This window comes from Sus scrofa, chromosome 8 (assembly GCF_054392235.1).
Source record: "Sus scrofa isolate SSC_HxYL_T2T_F1_AM1 chromosome 8, Sscrofa_HxYL_maternal_Yorkshire_Landrace_v2.0, whole genome shotgun sequence".
NCBI classification, from domain to species: Eukaryota; Metazoa; Chordata; class Mammalia; order Artiodactyla; family Suidae; genus Sus; species Sus scrofa.
Genome location: NC_139390.1, coordinates 16,677,287 through 16,698,195, shown reverse-complemented (window position 1 = coordinate 16,698,195; position 20,909 = coordinate 16,677,287). Strand labels below are relative to the sequence as shown.

Below are 20,909 nucleotides of genomic sequence, written 5' to 3'. Positions count from 1 at the left end.
GCGGATTGGATCTGGCATCATTGTGGCTGTGGCATAGGCTGGTAGCCGAGGCTCTGTTTAGACCCCTAGCCTGGGAACCTCCAAATGCTGTGGATGCGGCCCTAAAAGAAGACAAAAGACAAAAAAAAAAAAAAAGAAAAAAAATGGGATGTGCAAATTACAATGATGAGGTATTGGGGTTCCTGTTGTGGCCCAGTGTAGGTAGAGGACCTGACTTGTCTCTGTGAGGATATGGCCCTGGCCTCACTCAGTGGGTTAAGGATTTGATGTGGCTGTGGCTGTGGCTGTGGCATAGGCCTGCAGCTGCAGCTCTGATTCGACCCTTAGCCCGAGAATGTCCATATGCCTCAGAAACAGCTGTTAAAAAGAAAAAAAAAAATTACAAGGTACGACTTTTAACTATGCTGATTTAAGTATGACTCTGGCAAGAATACTGCACAAGTGATGTGTGTACTTGCCTCCCTCCCCTCCACCCCATTCATTGACTTCGGCGCATCCCCACTAGTGCTGTCCAAGTTCTCTGCAGCCAACCTCCACCCTAAGCAGTGGACCTACTCACTCGGCACCTGGGCTTCTCACCAGCACAACTGTGTGCCAGTAAACATAGGTGTGGGCTTAAAGCACTCAGTTGGTAGCAGTTTGTTATGCAGCTAATACAGAGACGTTAGCTCTGTTTAAAAGGACTCCCCTCTTCCTGTCTGCCCTTTGAATTCCAACATTTAAAATTGTTTTTTTTGGCTGTGCCCATAGCATGTGGAAGTTCCCAGGCCAGAGATCGAACCTTCCAGAGCAGTAACCAGAGCCACAGCAGTGACAACCCTGGATCCTTAACCCACTGAGTCAACAGGGAACACCAAATTCATTTTTTTTTTTTTAAGCAACAAAGATCAGAAATATTTCCCCTAGTCATTCTGCATTTCAGCAGCATTTAAACTCTATGTTCCTTTGGAATCATTGTACATCCCTCTTGTAGCACTCCACATGGGAGATTCAGGTGTCATCTTAGTCCTTGAGGTCTATCTTTGTGTCCTTTAAGGTCCCTCCTAGCACATAGTAGGTACTCAAATAGACTCTCAATTAAAGTGTGGTAGGTTCATCATAAATTTCAGCTTAAAAAAATCAGACTCAAAATTCCCAAAATAACCTCATCCTGGTCCCAGGAGAAAGCTCTCTTTTTGATTAAAATGCCAAATAAACTTGCTTTAATTGTATTCATAAATATTAAGTGTCCAGTGTTCTTTGTGTTACAGACACCTTGAAAAATGGGCTCCCTTTTCTCATTGAGCTCATGTGTTCGTAAGATAAGATGAAATTTCATTTAATAAACAGTTTTACATTTGTAGGCATTTTCAAAAAAGAGCTAGTATATCATTAAAAAAAAAAACCAGTAGTTTTTCTTAGCCAAATGCTGTCTGATTACATGTGAACTTACTGCTTAATGCTAAGGCAGAAAAATAGATGATTTCCTTTTTTCTTATAAAACTACTGAATAAAGAATCTGAAATAATTATAAGAGAAACTAGACCTTAAGAAAAACTGTTAGGTCTTTGATAAAAATGCCTGGGAATACGGAAGTATAATGAACCACGTGAGTAGTTGAGGGTGACCATATGCCCAGGTTGACACCTGTTGGCTTGGTGTGATTATCAGTGCCAGTCTAAACAGTGCGTGTCTGGTGACACATTATATTGTGACCCTATAATAGTAAGTCAGCTGTTGATATCTTTGACTTGCTGTCTGATTTTTAAAAAATTGTTCACCTTGCAGAGATGAAGAAAGTACTATTGCTCACAGCTTTTCGAAGGCAGGCTGTCTACTGAACTCTTCCTCCCGCTTCCCCAAATCTATGAATCATTGAATAAAGCCAGACAGAGCTTTAAACTTTGCTCAGTTGAATTTTTTTTTTTTTCATTGTCGCCAGGTCAGGCAACAGAACCACAGCTTCCTGCCAGCAGACCCTGCGTCCGACTCCCTTGGTTTTGCCTTTGGTGGTTGGGTGTTGGACCAGGAATGACTGGCACTTAGGAGTGGGTGTGCTCAGTGACACCTGGTTGCTTTACAGGGAACCTGGAGCTTTAACTTTGGTTGACCTGTGAGGCATTGTTTAACAGGTACCCTTGTGATTAAACGTCATCATTCTGTTAAGTGAAAGGTGGTTGCGATTTTTCTATGGGTTTTGGCCGCTTCACTAAAGGAAAGGCTAGCCTCCCTGTGTGAGGGGGCGGGATGGGCTAGACTGGGGTCATTCGGCATCCAGGGAGGGGGTGGGAGAGGAAGGAGACCCTCACTCCTAGGAAATGACTCTTTTACGACCCCCTCAGTGGATATACATGGAACCACACTTGTTTGCTTTTTCTCCTTTCCTTCCAAAATTCTGTCGAAACTGACAGGAGAAACGTAAAAATATGAACAGGCCTCATAACTTAGGGGGCCGAAAAATGAGAAAGGTGCTGCAGTGTTCCAGAGGCCTTGAGGATGCTGTGACACTGTGGAATAAATAAAACAGATGGGATCAGATTGATGGTGAAACTACTCGGCAAAGGAACTTACAACCCAGTAGAGACAGATGTGGGAATAACTGGACAAATGCATTTTCTGAACAGGATCCTGGAAGATTCCCAAGAGTTGCGACCCCAGGGAATGGCAGCAGAAGTGGGTGACGAGAGTGCTTGGCCAGGAGTTAATAGCCCTGAAACAGCTGCTCCAGCTCTGCTTCCATTGCATTGTTGGTGGGGTTTGCTTCCGCGACAAAGCCAGTTACTTTTAAATAAGCTGGGAGATTGGCCAGGGCAGATATACCGGTGGGTAACTGTAGCCAGAAGGAGACTTTTGCAAAGGGGAGCCCACTTTCCATGGATGTGAGACTTTTGTGCCTCCAATAATGGCATTCTGTCCACCTCCTTTTCCTGCCCCTTCCCTGGTATTTTCATATATGCTCAAAAAAAACCTCTGCATTGAGGAATCTGCATCAGTCCAGACCCCCGTTTGTAAATATAAGCAAGCAGCCCTGAGTCATCTAACACGTGGGAGGAAATCAACAGGCTAGTTAAGGAAAAGTTAGTACAGGAAACTTGTAATTCTAGTCTCAGCTCCAAGATAAGGGCAAATCCCTAAAGCCAGAGCTGGCACGGGAAAGGAGCTATTTCAGAGAAGGAGGGGGTCTAAGAAGTTGGCAGAGAGATTGTAATGTCAGAACATGCCGCTTGGGGGCAGTACGTGGGCTCAAGGGCAAAACGGGAACCACTTCAGACCCAGAAAATGAGTGGGCTGGAAAATTGAGCCGAGGATTTCTCCCAAAATTCAAAGCCAAAGGTTTCAGAATTACGGATCAGAATTAAGAGATGTGGAGGATGGGTCTAGGAGACATAGTATCCAACTTCAGGAGCAGATGGAGAAGGAAAAAGCAGCCAGTATTTGATTCTACAATGCCATCAACAATCAGATGCCTGTTTCCAAACAGCTTTTCAGTGAGGGAGTTGGTGTCTCTAAAAGTGTCTATTTCTTTTTCCTACACTGTGAAATATCAGTACTTCAGTCAACACCCAGCCTTCTCATTTAGAGTTCTTCCAAGTCAGGTGACTGTTCTTGTTATGCGTAGTGTCATTTTAACACAAAGCTTTTTACATTGCTTTTGAAGGTAATTTCAAACTTACGTGAAAGTTAAAAGAATAAGAACAGTGGCTAGAATGCTCATGTTTTTGCCAGATTTGCCAGATTTTGGCATTAATGACATTTCACCCCTTTATCAGTTCCTTTCTTTCTCTGTATGTGAAAATTGTATTTTAAGACACTTGACAGCATGATGCATAAACCACTGAGCTTTTTATAAAAGTGATCTTGAGCTTTTCTTCATCTTTAGTCTTGGAAATATGATTTGAGTGTGGAAATATGATTTGAGTGTCTATAAAGAATATTAGGGTTTTGTGCTTTTTACTTGGTTAATTTAACAAGCTTCCTCCCCCTCTCCTGATTTAATCATTATCACTGGAAGTTTAACTCCTTCTCTTATAAATTAGCTGGAAGTTTATGAGAGCTGTGAGCTGCCTGACTGATAGTTCTCTATGACACAAGGATGAATCCCACCTGCCTCTCCTAAATATTAAATTCTGAGAGATTTAACATTTCTGCTGTCTTTAATTGTGCTGTCCTATAATATGCAGTCTTCTATTACACAGTTTTTTATTTCAGTGCTGTATCATAGTGAGACCTTAATGTTTAAACATTAAACTGTAATTAAGGATTCAGATGTAACATTCAACCAGTTTGTGTTTTTGCCAGCAGTGACAACTACTGGTAAATTCATAACTTATTCCTTTTCCTAGCAGCTGGACATTTCTTTTGATAGCCATTTTAAGACGGTCCTGATTTTAGAAGGGTTAAAATGTGGGGAAAAAAGTATCATAGGACAAATGTTATTGCAATAATAAAAGAAGAAAACTAAACGTATTCTGGGAGGTTTTTTGATCTTTTCCCCAACCCCCCTCCCCCAAAAGAGAAAAATTTCCAGAAGCTTTGGAAGAAGGAATGAGTGTGGGACTGAGATTTATACATCTCATCTGTACTGCTGGACATTATAGGCATTCTATTGTTAATTACTTAGGGGTCTTTGAACTTAGAACCTTAAATCCACCCATATTTTTATTTCATCATTTATTGAGCATATATCATGGACATCTTACCTGTTGGATCCTCTGGGAAGCACATGCCAGGGTGTGAAGGGAGAGGGGTCAGGAAGGACGATTGGGTGGGGACAGGGCTCAGACTACCTGGCAGCTAAGTGAAGGTCTCTGGTTCAGAGGTGGCTCATGTGGGAGTCTGTACTGGCCAGGAATGGAGAACCCTCTTATTGCTGCTGTGCTCAGTCCTGGGCTAGCATTGCCTGTGAAGTCATGGTTTCTGCTTGGAAACTGAGGCTGGTCCTCTAGACACCTGCAGCCAGAAGTGGTCAGCTGCCTGCTGTCCTGCACAGGGTCTCTCTGGAAGGCAGATCTGAGCAGCACACCTCTACAGCCACAGGAGTCCCTTATGTATCAGGCTCTTTGAATCTTCAGTCTGCTACTTTGTCTGAATATGCACCTGGACAAGTTACCTAACATGCAAGTTTTTGTTGTTACTGTTTTAGAGAAAATACTAGCCCTGGGTTCACCGTGTTCTTGTGAGGGGTAAGTGAGTCTGTGTTCACGTAAAGAAGAATGGCTGCACTGTAGAATCACTCTTAGGTTCTTTTTTGTGGGGACGTGGTGATAGTCAAGTTGGAAAAGATTTCTGCACTTATGGGTTTTACGTTGTCCTGGGAGATGTGGTAAATAGACAAATATCTGAACCAGAGTCATTTTAAATAATGAGAAGTGCCGTTAAAACAAGATAATGTGACAGAGTGGAGGCAAAACATTTTGTGACTCACGGGGGACTTGAAGTATACAACCCAGACCTTTCCTGCAGGGAATGAATGAGTGAACCAATGCATGCATCCAGTTTAACAGAAGGACGCATTGATGAACAACCTGGTGACACTTGGGACAAAATGTGTGTAATTGTTGATGGCATGCAGAATTAAATGTGATTATTAACAATAACTCAGATCAGCGGGGGGAGGGGGGTTAAATCCAGTAGATGCTCTTATTCTTACTTGCTAAGAATTAATTTAGAAATTAGCGCTTGATTTTTATTTTCCTGAAAACAGAATAGGCTGGGGCAGACTCCTTAAACAGGAGTTGGCACACTTTTTCTGTAAAGGGCCAGATAGCAAATATTTTAGACGTTCCTGGCCAGTCTCCATTGGCACTACTCAGGTCTGCTCTCATAGCATCAAAGCCACTGTAGACACAGCATGTGAACAAATGGGCATGGTTGTGTTCCAGCAAAACTTTAAGAACATTGAAATCTGAATTTCATAGATTTTTTCATGTATCATAAAATATTTTTCTTGTGGTTTTCTTTCAACCATTAAAAAACATGAAAACCATTCTTGGAGCCCATGGGGCCATCAAGAAAACAGGTGGTGGATTGGATTTGGCTGCCCCCAAGAGAACGTGGTAATGAACCAGTTTTCATTAGTGGGATAAATGAATCAAAACACTGAACTGTCACTTTTTTTGTTGTTGTTTTTTTTCTTCAAGATATACTCAGTGTCTCCTCTTTATTTTGTGACAAATCCAATTTATTTATTTATTTATTTATTTTGGCTGCATCCATGGCAAGTAGATGTCCTTAGGCAAGGGATTGAACTTGTGCCACTGCTGCAACCTGAGGCACAACAGTGACCAGACCAGATCCTTAACCTGCTAGGCCACCAGGAAACTCCTAAACATGCACTTTTGAAGAGTTAACATTTCTGATTTTAGCTTACCACAGGTGGCGCTAAAGGTTTGGGCCACGTGCCCCCTGAACTTAGTGTAGCCTAGTCTTATTTTCTGTTGTTCTTGTACTTGGGAAAGCAGCAGCAATAATAGGTGTTACTCTACGTGATAGATCTAGTACAGAATCAATTTGTATCATTATTTGAGCAAATCACATCTCAAGGGATGGAAACTTGAGGTATGTAAATTCCCTGCTCTCTGTCTTCACTATGTCTCTGATCTTTCTGTGTGAATACCGAAAGAGCTCCTTCTCCCCTGTTCTGCATGACATCTGCTGGAACCAACCAAAATATCTATAATTAGCTTTGACAAATTAACAGTGCAATGAATAATTTTTGTTATATAAATATGGAGTAACATATAGCATGTACTAGATTTTCCACAACTGCAAATATGTCTTTAAGGATAAATTTCCAGAAGGGAAATTTTTTTTTTTTTTGTCTTTTTGCCTTTTCTAGGGCCATTCCTGCAGCATATGGAGGTTCCCAGGCTAGGGGTCTAATCAGAGCTGTAAGCCGCCGGCCTACACCAGAGCCACAGCAATGCCAGATCTGAGCCACGTCTGTGACCTACACCGACACTCACGGCAAAGCCAGATCCTTAACTCACTCAGCAAGGCCACAGATCGAACCTGCAACCTCATGGTTCCTAGTCAGATTTGCCAACCACTGTGCCACGACGGGAACTCCATCCAGGAGGGAAATTAATGGATCAAATATTATATATGCCTTTGTACTTTTGCCCTCTATGGTGATTGTACTGACAGCAAAATATGAATGGCTGTTTCCTTCCGAATATAAATTGTTATCACATTTTCCCCATTCTGATAAGTGATTTATGGTATCTTATTTTAGTAATTTACATTTTTCTTGTGATTGAGATTATATCTGTTCACAGCCTTTGCTTGATTTTCTACTAGGGATTTTTTTTAAAGAGCTCTTTATATATTTTGAAAATTAGTCTTTTGTCTTTGGTAGCAGTTGTAAATAGTTGTTGTTTATTTTTTATTTAAAAATATTTTGGGCAGTTCCCATTCTCGCTCAGGGGAAATGAACCCGACCAGTATCCATGAGGATGTGGTTCGATCCCTGGCCTTGCTTAGTGGGTTAAGGATCCGGTGTTGCTGTGAGCTGTGGTGTAGGTCACAGATGCGGCTTGGATCTGGAGATGCTTTGGCTGTGGCGAAGGCTGGTGACTGCAGCTCCAATTCAGCCCCAGCCTGGGAACTTCATATGTTGCACCTGCAGCCCTAAAAAAGCAAAAGTAAATAAGTAAAAAATTTTGGCCACACCTATGGCATGTAGAAGTTCCTAGGCCAGGATCGAACCCCTACCACAGCAATGACCAGAGCCCCAGCAGTGACAATGCTGGATCCTTAACCCACTGAGTCACCAGGGAACACCTTTTGTTTATCTTTTTAAATTTTCTCTTAAGGGCTGTACCTGCCGCATATGGAAGTTCCCAGGCGAGGGGGCAAATTGGAGCTCCAGCTGAGGTCTATGACAGCCACGGCAACAACAGATCCGAAATGCATCTGTGACCTACACTACAGCTTGCAGCAATGCTGGACCCTTAATCCACTGAGCAAGGCCAGGGCTTGAACCTGCATCCTCACAGAGAAAACGTCAGGTCCTTAACCCACTGAGCCGCAATGGCTACTTCTGAAAGATACTATATTTTATCATTTTTAAAATTTTATTGGAGTATAGTTGAGATACAATGTTGTGTTAGTTTCAGGTGTACAGCAAAGTGATTCAGCTATGCATATACATATATCCCTTCCTTTTCAGATTCTTTTCTCATATAGGTTATTACACAGTATCGAGTAGATGTCCCTGTGCTATACAGTAGCCGGTAGGTCCTTGTTACTGTATTTTAAAACAGTCCCATTTGCACTTTTCCTTAGTTCTGGAAAATCTTTGGTTATTATGCTTTTAAATCTCCCGCCTTCCATTTTCTCTTTTTGAGATTGCCCTTGTTTTCACATGATCCTCTGAGTCGTCTTCCCTTCTTTTCCAGGACACATGTCCGTGCATTTAAGACCCAGCCTAATCCAGGAGGCTCTGATCTTGAAACTTTTGACTTCCATTGCAAACACTCTTTCTCTAATTAAGGTCACATTCCCAGATTCTGGGGGGACGTGTCTTTTTGAGCGCTACCATTCAACCAACTCTGATGACCCTATTTGATTGTTCTTCTGTTTTTTTTTTTTTTTTAACTCCAGGAAATTATATTGACATCATGAACTATACTCTTGTTTGCTCTGAATATTTAATGCTCTTGAAATATATTTTTGACTCCTCTCAAAAGGAAAATTATTCTGTGCCTTCTGCTGTTCAGGGTGTGGACGAATTAACAGCATTCCATTCAAGGAGTTGGAATAGCAAGTAACTAAGAAATTATAATACTTAATTTTTATTTCTTTCTGCTCTGTAAACCTTTTGTTTTTTTAAAAAACATATCTATATGTAGTCTTCTTTTTTTCATGTTTCAGCATAACTGATATACCGAACTAAGTTGGTACTGTGTTAAATGGTAGCAATGGACAACAAAGTCTTTTTGTGTTTAAATTCAAGAGGTGTGAACCCATAAAAGTGTTCCTAAGCATTGTCTATAGATCATGGGGTGGTAATGTCATTAGTAGGGAACAGAAATGGGTATGTAGAAGCTTTATAACTCCGGTCAAGTTTTATATTTTTCATTTAGTTACCTCCTAGAAAGTTTGAAATTTTGAAGATGTCAGCAAAAATATTGATTATAAATGGGTTTTAGGTTTATAATGATACATGCTATTATGCATTTGCTAGTTCCACAGTCCCTCCATCTCAAAATTGAGTATAAAAGCTGTCTGCTAAGTAGATTTATTCATACTGCTCCTGTTTTCTTGCACAAAATCCTTAAACACATCAAGTAATATGTAGACTGAATATATTAACATGAGGTTGTAAACTGTATTTTTAAGGTTACAGTTATAACTTTTTAAGTGTGATGAAATGTCTTCCCTTTTACTCGCCTCAATAAAATCTATCATTTATTGTGCTAAAGTCTTTATGACTGAGCAAATGACAGTCCTTTTGCTGAAGCGGTACTGAATCTCAGTGAGTGTGATTCAGTTACCACCCTGGCAGTTTTTCCCAAGCTACTCTCTATTTGGGCTTCATTCTTCATTCAGAAACAGGAGAGTAATGGCAGTGAGCTTGGTAGATTGTGTAGTTTTCCTTTATTTCCTTACTTTTGGTTTATTGGTTGTAAATTCTCAGTCACCATCAGGTTCCTCGGGTTTGCTCATTAAAACATGAATAATTAAAGGAAATTAAAAGAAGCTGGAAGGAGCTGGGTGACCATTCTGGCCTAATCTTTTCCATCTTAAAAATGATGAAACAGAAGCCTACCTAGAAAAGTGGAGTGATTATCACAGACCAGATCATTAATTATTGGTGCTGTCTCAGTTAAAACTTTGGGCTCTAGCTACCAACACTATTGTTCTTTGCATTACTTTTAGTGCCTTTTAAGTTGCAGTCATTACATAAACCTTTTTTTTTTTTTGGTATGTAAATCAATAGATGTGAGTCTTTAATCTCAAAGCATAAAGTATTCCTTACTTTAGTGTTTATTTTTAAGATATAATTGTACTCAAAATTAACTCAATTTCAAGCTAGACTTAGTAACCAAGATTCTTATGTTTATCATTGGAAAGAATATTTTAAAAATAAAGAGTTTTATTCTAGATAGTTTAAAAGATACTGCAAGATTATAAAGAATAAAAGAAAAGTAGAAGCCTCATCACTAAGATAGTCATCATTATGATATATTTCTTTCATGGTTTTTTTTTTTTTTTGGTCTGTGCATTAGATTCTTTTCATCTAATGACATCTTTTTTTTTTTTTTTTTTTTAACTGATTGCAAGCCCTTTTTTTCCGTCAAGTTTCCTTTAAAACCATCACTTTTTAGAGTTCCCTGATGGCCCAGTGATTAAGGATCTGGCATTGTCATGGCTGTGGCTCAGGTTCGATCCCTGGCCCAGGAACTTCCCCATGCCCTTGGCTTGGCCAGGAAGAAAAGTATCATTTTTAAATGGTTGTGTAAAATGTTGTTTGGTATACCATCATTTGTGTAACTCTTCCTTTTATGAGAACTGACCTTTTTGGTAGTTGCCAAATTTTGCTTGTTGTATGTCATGCCTAAATAAGGCCATTGTTGTATACATTCTTTTGTCAGATTTGGTAACTTGTTAGCTTAGGATTGATGCCTATTTAGCAAAGCAAGTCTCGTGGCTCTTGGGTATGTGGCTGCGAGGCTGCTGGAGAACTCTTGTTCCAGTGACCTTGGTGGCCATGTCCAAATTGAAGTTTGCTTTCGTCCATGCCTGCTACCTTACTTTAAAAAACGTTTTGCAATTTTGATGAGAGAAAATGGGTATTTTAATTTAAGGAATGTTTTTGCGCCATGTTTTCTTAGTCCCAATGGTCAAAGGCTCATCCTTGCTTTGGTAACAGCTTGGAGGAGAGAGAAAATACTGCAAAATAATACATAGTAATATACTTTGATTGCCAGATACATCTTGACTTTAGAAACATTAAAATGAGGAAAGTTGTGTGTCTCAGAACAAAGGAAACAGAATCTGAATCTTAATACTTATTGGAGTATGTTGGACATTTTTCTGCTTTCCTTCTGGTATTACATGAGGTAGATACTAAACTTTCTGTTTTTTGAATGAGGAGCTATGTTACAGAGCTGGAGTAACTTGTCCAAAGCCAGTGTAACTTGGAAGTGATAGAGCTGGAATTCAAGCACAAGTGTGTTTCACTTTAGAAGAGTCTGATCATCCCACAAAAAGGCTCTGATTAAAAAAAAAAAATTCCCTTACTGTCACAGGAAATCAAATAGCTATTTCTGATGGTTTTCATTCACATACTGGATATTTTATGTATGTATTATGTATGTATGTATGTCTTTTTAGGGCTGCACCCACGGCATATGGAGGTCCCCAGGCTAGGGGTCAAATCGGAGCTGCAGCTTCGGCCTACGCCACAACCACAGCAACGCCAGATCTGAGCCGTATTTGCAATCTACACCACAGCTTGCGGCAGTGCTGGATCCTTAACCCACTGAGTGAGGCCAGGGATGGAACCCGTGTCCTCACGGATGCCAGTCAGATTCATTTCTGCTGAGCCATGAAGGGAACTCCTGGATGTTTTAAAGGAAAGATGAGCATAGACAAATTGGAAATGAATGCTTGAAATCTTTTGACTTGGAGGTATTCTGTTAACTTCCTGGCTGGTGGGGGCGGGGGGGCGGCCTACTGAGCCTGTATGCAGTGTGAAGGGGTGCCCCTGAAGTTGTGCAGCACCCAGCGTGATGGAGAATTTTCTGCCTAAAATGCCAATAAGTGTGTGTCTCTTGACCAACTTGGTGTATACTGAAGAATATGGGGCTTGGAGTGGAGTGTGCCTGGGTTCACAGCCAATTTGCTAGTGTAGCCTCAGGCCACTCTCTTAACTCTTCTTTGCCTTGGTTTTCTCATTTACCTGGTCTTCATGCCCCCCTCCCCATGTAAGGTAGCTTTAGCACCTTCACCTTCTCTACGGAAATTCCTTATTGGCATCCAGACTGCAGATGGAGCATAGTTACAAAGCCTAGAGAGGAAGCAAGGTCATGGACACCTGTCTCCTCTTAGGCACGTCCTGCCTTGGGGTGGCTGGATTATGACCTCTTTTAAATCACTTTTTTTGTTTGCAATTCTTTTTTTTTTTTTTTTTTTTTTTTTTAAAGAACATCATCCGAATACATGAGATAGAGTTGTGATACAGCTACCTGACCTGTGTCTGTCTGTGTGTACAAAAAGCATGTTTTCATAGGCGGACTTGTACATGGTTAAGTTACAAATAATATTCAGCATTATTGAGATGGTATCTAGAAGATACTGTGTTTCTTTTAAAGTCAGTATTTTGTAGAGCACTTGTTCAGCATCTTTCAATTGTTTCCAGTTTTTCAGTAAGTATTCAACTTATATAAGTTGATTTCAGTGTGAAAACGTATGTGGTGTTCTTCTTATACTGAACTTAAAGCTATTTTGTGTGAACCTCTCTTCCTTTTTATTTCAGAATTTTTCATTCAGTGTGACAGGAGCAATTTAAGATGTGACAAGATGTGCACGTTAGCTATTTGGGGTTGTTTCTCAAAGAGAAACTCCCTTTTTTGTCAGGCATCTCAAAAATTCTTTGGGTAACAAATGATTTCTTACAATTCCTCATAGGTTCAAAAATAGCAAGCTAAGTTACTTTGATATTAATGGTGAATCTATTACAGGCAACTTACTGTTTGCTTTTTTTTTTTTTTGGTCATTTTAGGATTCTGAGTAACAATAAAATATCCGAGCTGAAGAACGGCTCTTTTTCTGGCTTAAGTCTCCTTGAAAGATTGTGAGTATTCCTTTATTATCATTTCTTATTGGTATTTTATTTAATGCATTTTCAGTCTGTTACTAAAGTCTCAACTTTTCAAAGGAAAAGTTGAGTTCTTCCCACATTTTATTATGAAATATCTCAAGGATCGAATTTAAAAAAAAGCAGTTAAAGCAGAGGTCCGCAAACTTTATGTGAAGGGCCAGATACTAAATAATTTGGGCTTTGTGGGCCATATGGTGTTTGTCACGATGACCCAATTATGCCATTATCTTGAGAAAGCAGCTGTAGACAATATATAAGTGAATCAGTGTAGATGTGGCTTTATTTGCAAAACATGCTGTGCATCATAGTTTGATGACCAGTGGCTTTTAAGGACTCCACGCTGTTTTGAAATTCTGTCATGAAATGTGTATGTCTCGTGAGATGGCATAGGAAAAAACACATCTGGGGGGAAGGCTTGTGGATAAACTTTGATAATTTTATTTATCTGTCTTCGAATGTAAGAATTTTGTTTTGCTTCGCAATTAGGTCTAGTTTTGCTTCTGACCAGATGTGTTACCAGTAGCACTTATCTTTTGCCTGGGTGACTTTTACAGAGTGGATGTTTAATTTGGTTGTATCCCAAATGCCAGTCTAGGATCCTGTTTCAAATTCCCCTGTTACTCATCCATTTAGGATAACATTTCAGATCCATCAGGGAGCCAGCTGCACAAGTGAGCATCTTTGTTTCTCTTGCAGGACAGACTTCCCTCCTTTTCTTACTTCTCTTTGCTCTGCTTCCCTTTCTTTACTTTTTTTTTTTAATCTTTTGTCTTTTCAGGGCCGCACCTGTGGCATAAGGAGGTTCCCAGGCTAGGGGTCTAGTCAGAGCTGTAGCTGCCAGCCTACACCAGAGCCATAGCAATGCAGTTTCTGAGCTGCATCTGTGACCTACACTGCAGCTCACAGCAACGCTGGATCCTCAACCCATTGAGCGAGGCCAGGGATCGAACCCGCAACCTCACGGTTCCTAGTCGGATTCGTTTCTGCCGTGCCACGATGGGAACTCCCCCTTTCTTTATTTTATGTGGCCTCTCCTTGACTGTTTCTCTGAGCCTCTTCCCCAATTAATTCCCACAGCACTTTATTACTTTGATCACAGATGTGTCATTTACATATACAGTGTCTAGAATTCTTCATCCTTCTATATATGTCTTTGTTCTTTTCATTGATTAAATGTCTTTAAGTTAGGTTATTTATATGCATTTGCAATATGCATATATAGCATTGCATTCATGTGTGCACATGTATACATGCATATATGTATATACAGTGTGTACACACACGTATGAAATGATCTTGGCACAGTAATGCTTACGTCTCAGTTTTTTTTTTCCCCTGTCTTTATTCAGGGCTGCTTCTTGTGTTCCACCTAGGCCATGTGCTTCAGAGGATGCTGGCTGCACCCCCTTGCAGGCCTTATCTTGATAGGACAGTCCACACACATTCCGTAGTCACTGGTTCAGGAATGGCCTTTGACTGGATTTAATTGCATTGAAATTTGCTTGGGGCTTTAGGGAGAAGAATTTCCTTACTGTCATCAGAAAAGGTGGTTGTCCTTCTGGTACAGAAACCACCCCGCTCCTGCTTTGGGCTGGAGCTGACACACTGAAGGAATGGGAGTAGGCCCGTCAGGGTGAACAGAGGCACACGCCTGCCTCTGGGCTGTTGGAGTTGGTGAAGCAGCTCGTTCCTGTTCTGTTGTCTGTTCCTTGTGAGAAAAGTCACCTTTGACAGATATCCTCAGCATGTAGCGAGCAAGTTATCAGGCCTGAGTAGGTGATTGGAATGGCTGCAAGGCAGTGGGCTGCCCTTTCCAAAGGAAGGGTGGCAGGCACTCCTAGGAGTCACGGGGTATCTGTTGTGTTTAGAGACACAAGTTGCTTTTGACACCAGGATCGCTGTAGTGATTCTCGTACATCAAAAGTGTGGACAGCATAGCTCAGGGTCTGTGTAGTGTGAATTACTGTCCTTTTTACATTTGCTTTTAAATTTCCTTGGCCTTTGGCCTTATTTTCAGCCATTTGTTGAAAATAAATCCCTGTACATGAAAGAAGCATATTAGATGATATTAAAATGATGCTATTGTTTTTAGATAGGGGTCTGTTTGTGTTTGAATCTAAGAACACCACCTCTCTCTTTTGTGGGGCCAGAGACACACACACACACGTACAGGTATGTTTGTACATTTGCATACATATGTGTATATACATGTTCGTGTGTGTATGTATGTGTGTGTAGACACACACACAAGGCATTTTGAAACACTGTTATACTGATGGGGTCTTCAGCCTGAAGCCCCAGTGGTGACTCTGGCCCTGGGCCGCCTCTGTCGGGGAACATCTTTATCTAAGCAGGCCTGAGGCGCAGACCTGGATCTCGGCCTTGCTGCTGCCCAGGTGGGGGCTGCCTCCCACACTGTCTCTGCGGGAGAATAGCACATTTCAGAATGGAAGGAGAGGTATTAAGTGAGGCTCTTCCTGCGGTTTGGGAAGACTTGGGGTGAGCGTCACAGAGGAAGCACCCTGTCGATTGGGCACAAACATCGTGTTCTTAACTCTGCCAGGTTCCTGCTGGGACTAGGGCTGAGAAGGTCCCCTCGGCCCCTTGTGGAAGTGGCCCTGGCCTTTGCTTCCTCTTAATTTTCCGAGCTCAAGGTAGACCAGAGGAATCCCATGGCCAGGTGCTTGAAGGCAGGTTAACAGCTTCTAGACCTTCCCTGGCACTGCCCTGTTCTGCTTCCTGGTTATGTGGAGGGGGGCGCACAGGGGTCTCGGGGAGGAAGGTGGGGAAGGGGACCAGGGGACTTCCCTTCCCCTGGGGGCCCAGCACCATCTCTCACGTATAGAGTCTCTACCGCGCCACTGTTCTCTTGATTTGCTCATTTTAAAACTAAAGCCTCTAAAGGTGTAGTACTTTGCACAGCAACTCCTTGAATAATCTCAATTCCTGCTTGCTGTGTTTCCGCAGTGCTTCTCATTTTCCTTCTTTACTAGTCACCTAACGTTCTGACCTGCTCTGCCTCCCTGCTCTTCTGTCCTCATCCGGTGGCTGAACTGAGACTGTCTCACCCTCCTGTCCCCTCTAGACTGTACCCCTCTGTGGTTTTCCTCATTGCAAAGTTCCTCTCATGGACTCCGGTTTGCTCCTGGATCTGACCCAATCCATAGTGTAGCTAGGTGGCTTCTCTTCCAAGACTGCAGACATTCGGACTCTGTCTTGGGCTCCGTTTCAAACACAGTCTCTGTGCGTGGAATCATCCTCTTGGCTTGCCAGGGCTGCCACCAAGAGTCCCACAGACCGGGTGGCTTCCGTAACAGGCAGGTGCTGCCTCCCAGTTCTGGAGGCTGGAAGGTGAAGATCAAGGCCCTGGAAGGGGTAGTATCTTCTCAGCGCCGTAAGGGAAGGATCCGTTCAGGCTTCTCTCCTTGGCTTACAGTTGCCATCTGTCCCCCTTTGGTGTCTTCACCAAGTCTTCCCTTGGTGTGTGTCTGTGTCCTTATCTTATAAGGACACAAGTTGTCTGGGATGAGGACTCACCCACGTGACCTGATTTTAACTTACTTCTTTAAAGACCCCCCCAGTCTCCCCAATGCAGTCTCATTTTGAGGTCCTGGAGGTTATGACCTCAACACAGGAAATTTGAAGGGACACAACTCAGCCTGTGACAGTGATGTAGCATTTTGATGGATGAACTGATGTGTATTGTGCCTGCCCAATTCCTAATTACCTGCCTCAGGAGTGGGGAATGACAAAACAGAAGAGAAGAACTCTGTGTTGGACCAGTGTATTCCTAAAGTTCCAGCCCAAATGTAAAAAAGAGGTTTGAAGAAAGATGAAAAGAAGAGACAGTTCCTCCTCACCCAGACACGTGTTCTCTGGGCCAACTGGAGAGTCGGAGTGTTGAAAGAGCTCACATGTTGGTGGGTCCCCAGGAAAGGGCTCTGTCTTTGCCTCCCCACCCCTCACTTGGATGAGGGGGAGACGGGGAAAAAACCACGTGAAACCAGTGTAAGTTCTGGATCAGAGGGCAAGGGACCTCTGTCGTCTCTTTGCTTAGGAAGCAAAATCCCGTGTTTTCCAGGACCCAGCCTGATGTAGGAGCAAAAGAACTTGTCCTCTAGCCACCGAGGACTCTGTGTTAAAGAGCGTCCCAGGGGAGTAGCAGAATAGCCCTTGGGGTTTTGCTGGCAGAGAGAGGAACCTCCTGGTTGCCAGAAAGTGCTTTGGAAATGTCCTGGGCTGTTTCTGGGGAGCCCAACTTATAAGACCTAGCTACCTAAATTAATGACTTAATGTTTGTATACATGACATCATCTTCAAATTTTTCAAAATTACCTGAACCCTGTTCCTTCTACACTCAGCATTCCTGGGCGTCTCCCCACGTCTTCTGGAAGCCTGAGAGCTTTCTTTGCTCCAGTACTAGTATGAAAGCCACCCCACTTGCCCACACCTGCCGTAGCTGCCCTCACCCAGGGACCGAGAGCACCTGGTGGGTGAGCACCCCGAATGCCTCACCTCTGGGAGGATTCCCCGAGTGTGTTCTAGACTGCCTTCCACAGATCCCCAGGGCCTGGGCCTCACCCGACCACCATGGGGATCGCCTTAACAATGTCCCCCTGTGTTGCTTCTCTTCTCTTTCGGGGCTCACTTCCCCGCTTTCCTACTGGTATGTCCTGAGGTCCCCTCCCAAATAAAGCCGCTTGTGCTGACACCTTCTCGGGGAGAATCCCCCCCGAGAGACACTACAGTCAAATATTTGCCACCCAGCTCTGACTAGTTCAAGACCCTGAAAATGAGAACAAACCAATCCAACAACCTAAAAATATGGCAGAATGGGATATGATGTAAAAAGGGAGTGATGGGTCAAGGAATTACTCAAAGCAGGGCCAAAACTTTGAAGCTGTGGCCTTAGAATTACTGTAGCCAGACCATCCAGGATAAGGGGTAGGTTTAGGAGTGTAGGGTAGGGAGCGTGGGATGGGATAATAAGGGCTGACTGGGTTGAACTAATGGGCGAAGATGCCCCAGAGATTGAGTAAACCTGTAGGCCAAGCTGCTCTTTTGGGTTGAAGAATAGACTTCTTAGGAGGATTAATTTTCTTTCTCCCCCACCCCTTTTATTTTAAAGTATATAGTTTCCCAAAGTAAAACAGATGTGGGTGCATACACCCCTGCAGACTCCATCTAGAATGGGTCTTTTTTTTTTTTTTTTTTTTTTTTTTAATTCCCATTTTTTTCTTCTAAATGTTTGGTTTTCATTTGGAAGCTTTCTTGTGCTTTTGTTCCATATAAGAAAGTAGCAGAGAGTGTGTGCTTTTTTTTTTTTTAATAGGAATATTTAGATTTAGTTTTTCTTTAATTTAGGGCTTGGGTTTTTATTTTTAGGACAGAATACCTAAATCTTTATGATATCTTGGAAACTAGTTTCCTAGTTATGGTCTACCTTTTTTAAAGATGAATTTACATTCTTTTAAAAGTGCATGCAGTGGATAACTGATGGAGAGTTATTGTCTCATGTTAATTAAAACCATTAAAAAGGTAATTGGCCTCAGAGCGAGGCTTGATGCAAATATTGCCTCAACCATTAAGTCTTTCCTGAGTAGCGAATTGAAAGAATTTAAACTCCTTCCACAGAGATTTCTTAATTGCCCACACTGTCCTAGGCTTGGGATGCATCAGTGAACACAACAAAGGTCCTGTCTTCATGGAGCTTATGTTGTGATGGGAAGAAACAGAATAAACATAGCAAGTAAACTTACAGCATAAGAACAGTTCACCCCCCTACCCCGGGCCTCACGCGGGTTTCAACCTCCTGAGCGATGCCATTTTATGTAAAAGAAGAGAGCGTCTGGTATATTGTGGGGGTCCTGGAACTGAGGCACGACCATCCTATGGATAAAGAAAACTTCCAGCCGAGAGTGCAGTGTTGGGGTGTCAGCACTGGGTGGGTATGTGCATTTTGCACGGTGCTAGTGCAGAGACTTAGTGATTGCGCCTTCAGTTACCTGGACGAAGATTGTTACGGGCAGAGGGACTGGGAGGTGCAAAGGGTGTGCCCTGAAGCTTGGCTGCTCCTGTTTGAGGAGCAGCAAGGAGACCAGAGTGAGGCCAGAGAGGTGAAGCGGGGGTGAGGAGATGGATTGTAGAGAGCCCTCTGGGTCACTGTAAGGACCTTGGCTGTTGCTCTGAGCAGAAAACACTCTGGCTCCTGGAATGGAGGGGTTGGGGTGAGGGGGAACTAGGGAGCTGTGTTAAATCTAAGCTAATTTTTAAAATTCTTGATATTTTTCATATAACTTTTAAAGATTCTACTCCGTTTACAGTTACAATAAAATACTGGTTTTATTCCCTGTGATGTACATTGTGTCCTTGTGGCCTATTTTTACACCCAATAATTTGTACCTATTACCTCTCCCACCCCTTTTTCCCCCCTCCCCTCCCTCTTCCTACTGGTAACCACTAGTTTGTTCTCTGTATCTGTGAGTCTGCTGCTTTTCTGTTATATTCACTAGTTGTATTTTTTTAGAGTCCACATATAAGCAATATCATACAGTATTTGTCTTTGACTGACTGACATGTTTCACTAAGAGCATAACACCCTCCACGTCCATCCATGTTGCTGCAAATGGCAACAGTTTTCTTCTTTATGGCTGTGTAGTGTTCCATCGTGTGTGTGTGTGCACACCACATCGAAGATAATTTAAAGCCCTATTTAGAGACCAATGCCCTAGCCTAGACTGCTGGTTATTCAGCTTGATATACATAACAAATGGTTTGGGAGCTTGGTAAAGCAGAGATTGGAGTTTCTGATACTGTGTTGAACAGGAGCTGTATTGATTTTTCGAGGTGGCTGTGAGACATCCAGATGTAGGTGTTGCGAATGCAACAGGGAACTCAAATGAGTGGTAATTTTGGGTTAGAGATACACATTTGAGCCTGGAGTCTGTGTGGTAATGAGATTGCCTCAGAGAAAGTATAGTGTGAGACCAAGTGAGAGGTCCGGGTCAAGCATCAGAGGTTGCTGATCAGATAAATAAGGTGAGGAGCCTTTATTCAACAAGCAGCCTTTGGGAGTTACGGTATCTCGAGTGTCGTTCAGGGGAACCAAACATGCAGCTTAGAGTCACTAACCTTGTCCATCAGTTTATCCATCCACCCACTTATCCCTTTTCCCTGTCACCTCCCTTTTCATTTTTTATTGTCATTCTTGTGTTGTACGTGTCACTATTTAGTGACACACCTCCCCATGTGCTCTAATTCCTGACACTAGAATTGCCTAGCGGTCCATGTGTTTCCTTCCCATCCTTCATTCCACACCAAATGATGCGTCTAGGTCACCACCGCATCTCTCTCTAGCGATGCATGGAGTTGTTGTCAGGAAGGGATGAGGAGAAATTGGCTTGTGAGGCTTGGAGAGAGATTTCTTAGCTCTGAAAGAGATACAAGGAGAGGGTCCTTTTTTTTTTTTTTTTTTTTTTTTTCCCTTTTCTTTTCTTCTTTTTTCTTTCCATGACTTTGTGTTTGGAGGTGATGTCTGGACCTGGGATGTCACACTATGGTTAAGGGAGTTGAGGGCAAACTTGACATTCTGCAAAGGGTGGATCGGAGAGACGGATGGAACCACTCACATGAGCAGCTTTACTTCTTGATTTCATGTAATGCCTGAGAATTATTTTCTTTATTGTTAAAGCCCTTTGAAGTAAAGCTTTCTGATACGTGCAGTTAAAAAACATCTTATCCAATACATTTTGTATTCTTTCCTGAAGGACTTAGCTCGGTTGTTAAGATAGTCGTTTCATTTTGTTTAAGCAGTTCTCCTGTGCCTTTTCATTTATATTTTAACGAGGCACCATATTCAGATTTAGTTGTATATCCTAAAGTTACACTCACATTCACCAGGGAAGCTGTGTGTTGGTGAAGGGAAGGGGAGGGCGATATTAAACGGGAGCATCTGACTATAAATATCGTGGGGCAGTGTCTGATTAATATAGCTATTATTAAACATTATATAGTATGTCAGGGATTTTTTATTATTGAGGAAAAAGTGTATCTCTAAATCATATTACAGTCCTGGGTTATTCATGAGAGGTATTTTGCCGAA

At 42.2% G+C, this 20,909-nt stretch overlaps 1 protein-coding gene and 1 long non-coding RNA gene across 10 annotated transcripts in view; both read left to right on the top strand.

The window, feature by feature from the left end:
- Positions 1 to 20,909, top strand: part of ADGRA3 (adhesion G protein-coupled receptor A3) — a 121,359-nt gene that overhangs the window by 19,299 nt on the left and 81,151 nt on the right. For 4 of the 9 annotated variants that reach the window (XM_084971636.1, XM_084971642.1, XM_084971643.1 and 1 more), the window contains exon 2: positions 12,710 to 12,781. In XM_084971636.1, the coding sequence (XP_084827762.1) occupies positions 12,710 to 12,781 (72 nt within the window). Of the gene's footprint in view, positions 1 to 8,583; positions 8,747 to 11,355; positions 12,585 to 12,709; positions 12,782 to 20,909 lie in introns of those variants that run through there. The other 5 variants (XM_084971640.1, XM_084971638.1, XM_084971639.1 and 2 more) reach the window with 3 other exon arrangements.
- Positions 1,170 to 6,775, top strand: LOC146400344 (uncharacterized). Its single transcript, XR_014812239.1, has 2 exons — positions 1,170 to 4,383; positions 5,611 to 6,775. It is a non-coding gene; the product is annotated as an uncharacterized LOC146400344 (long non-coding RNA).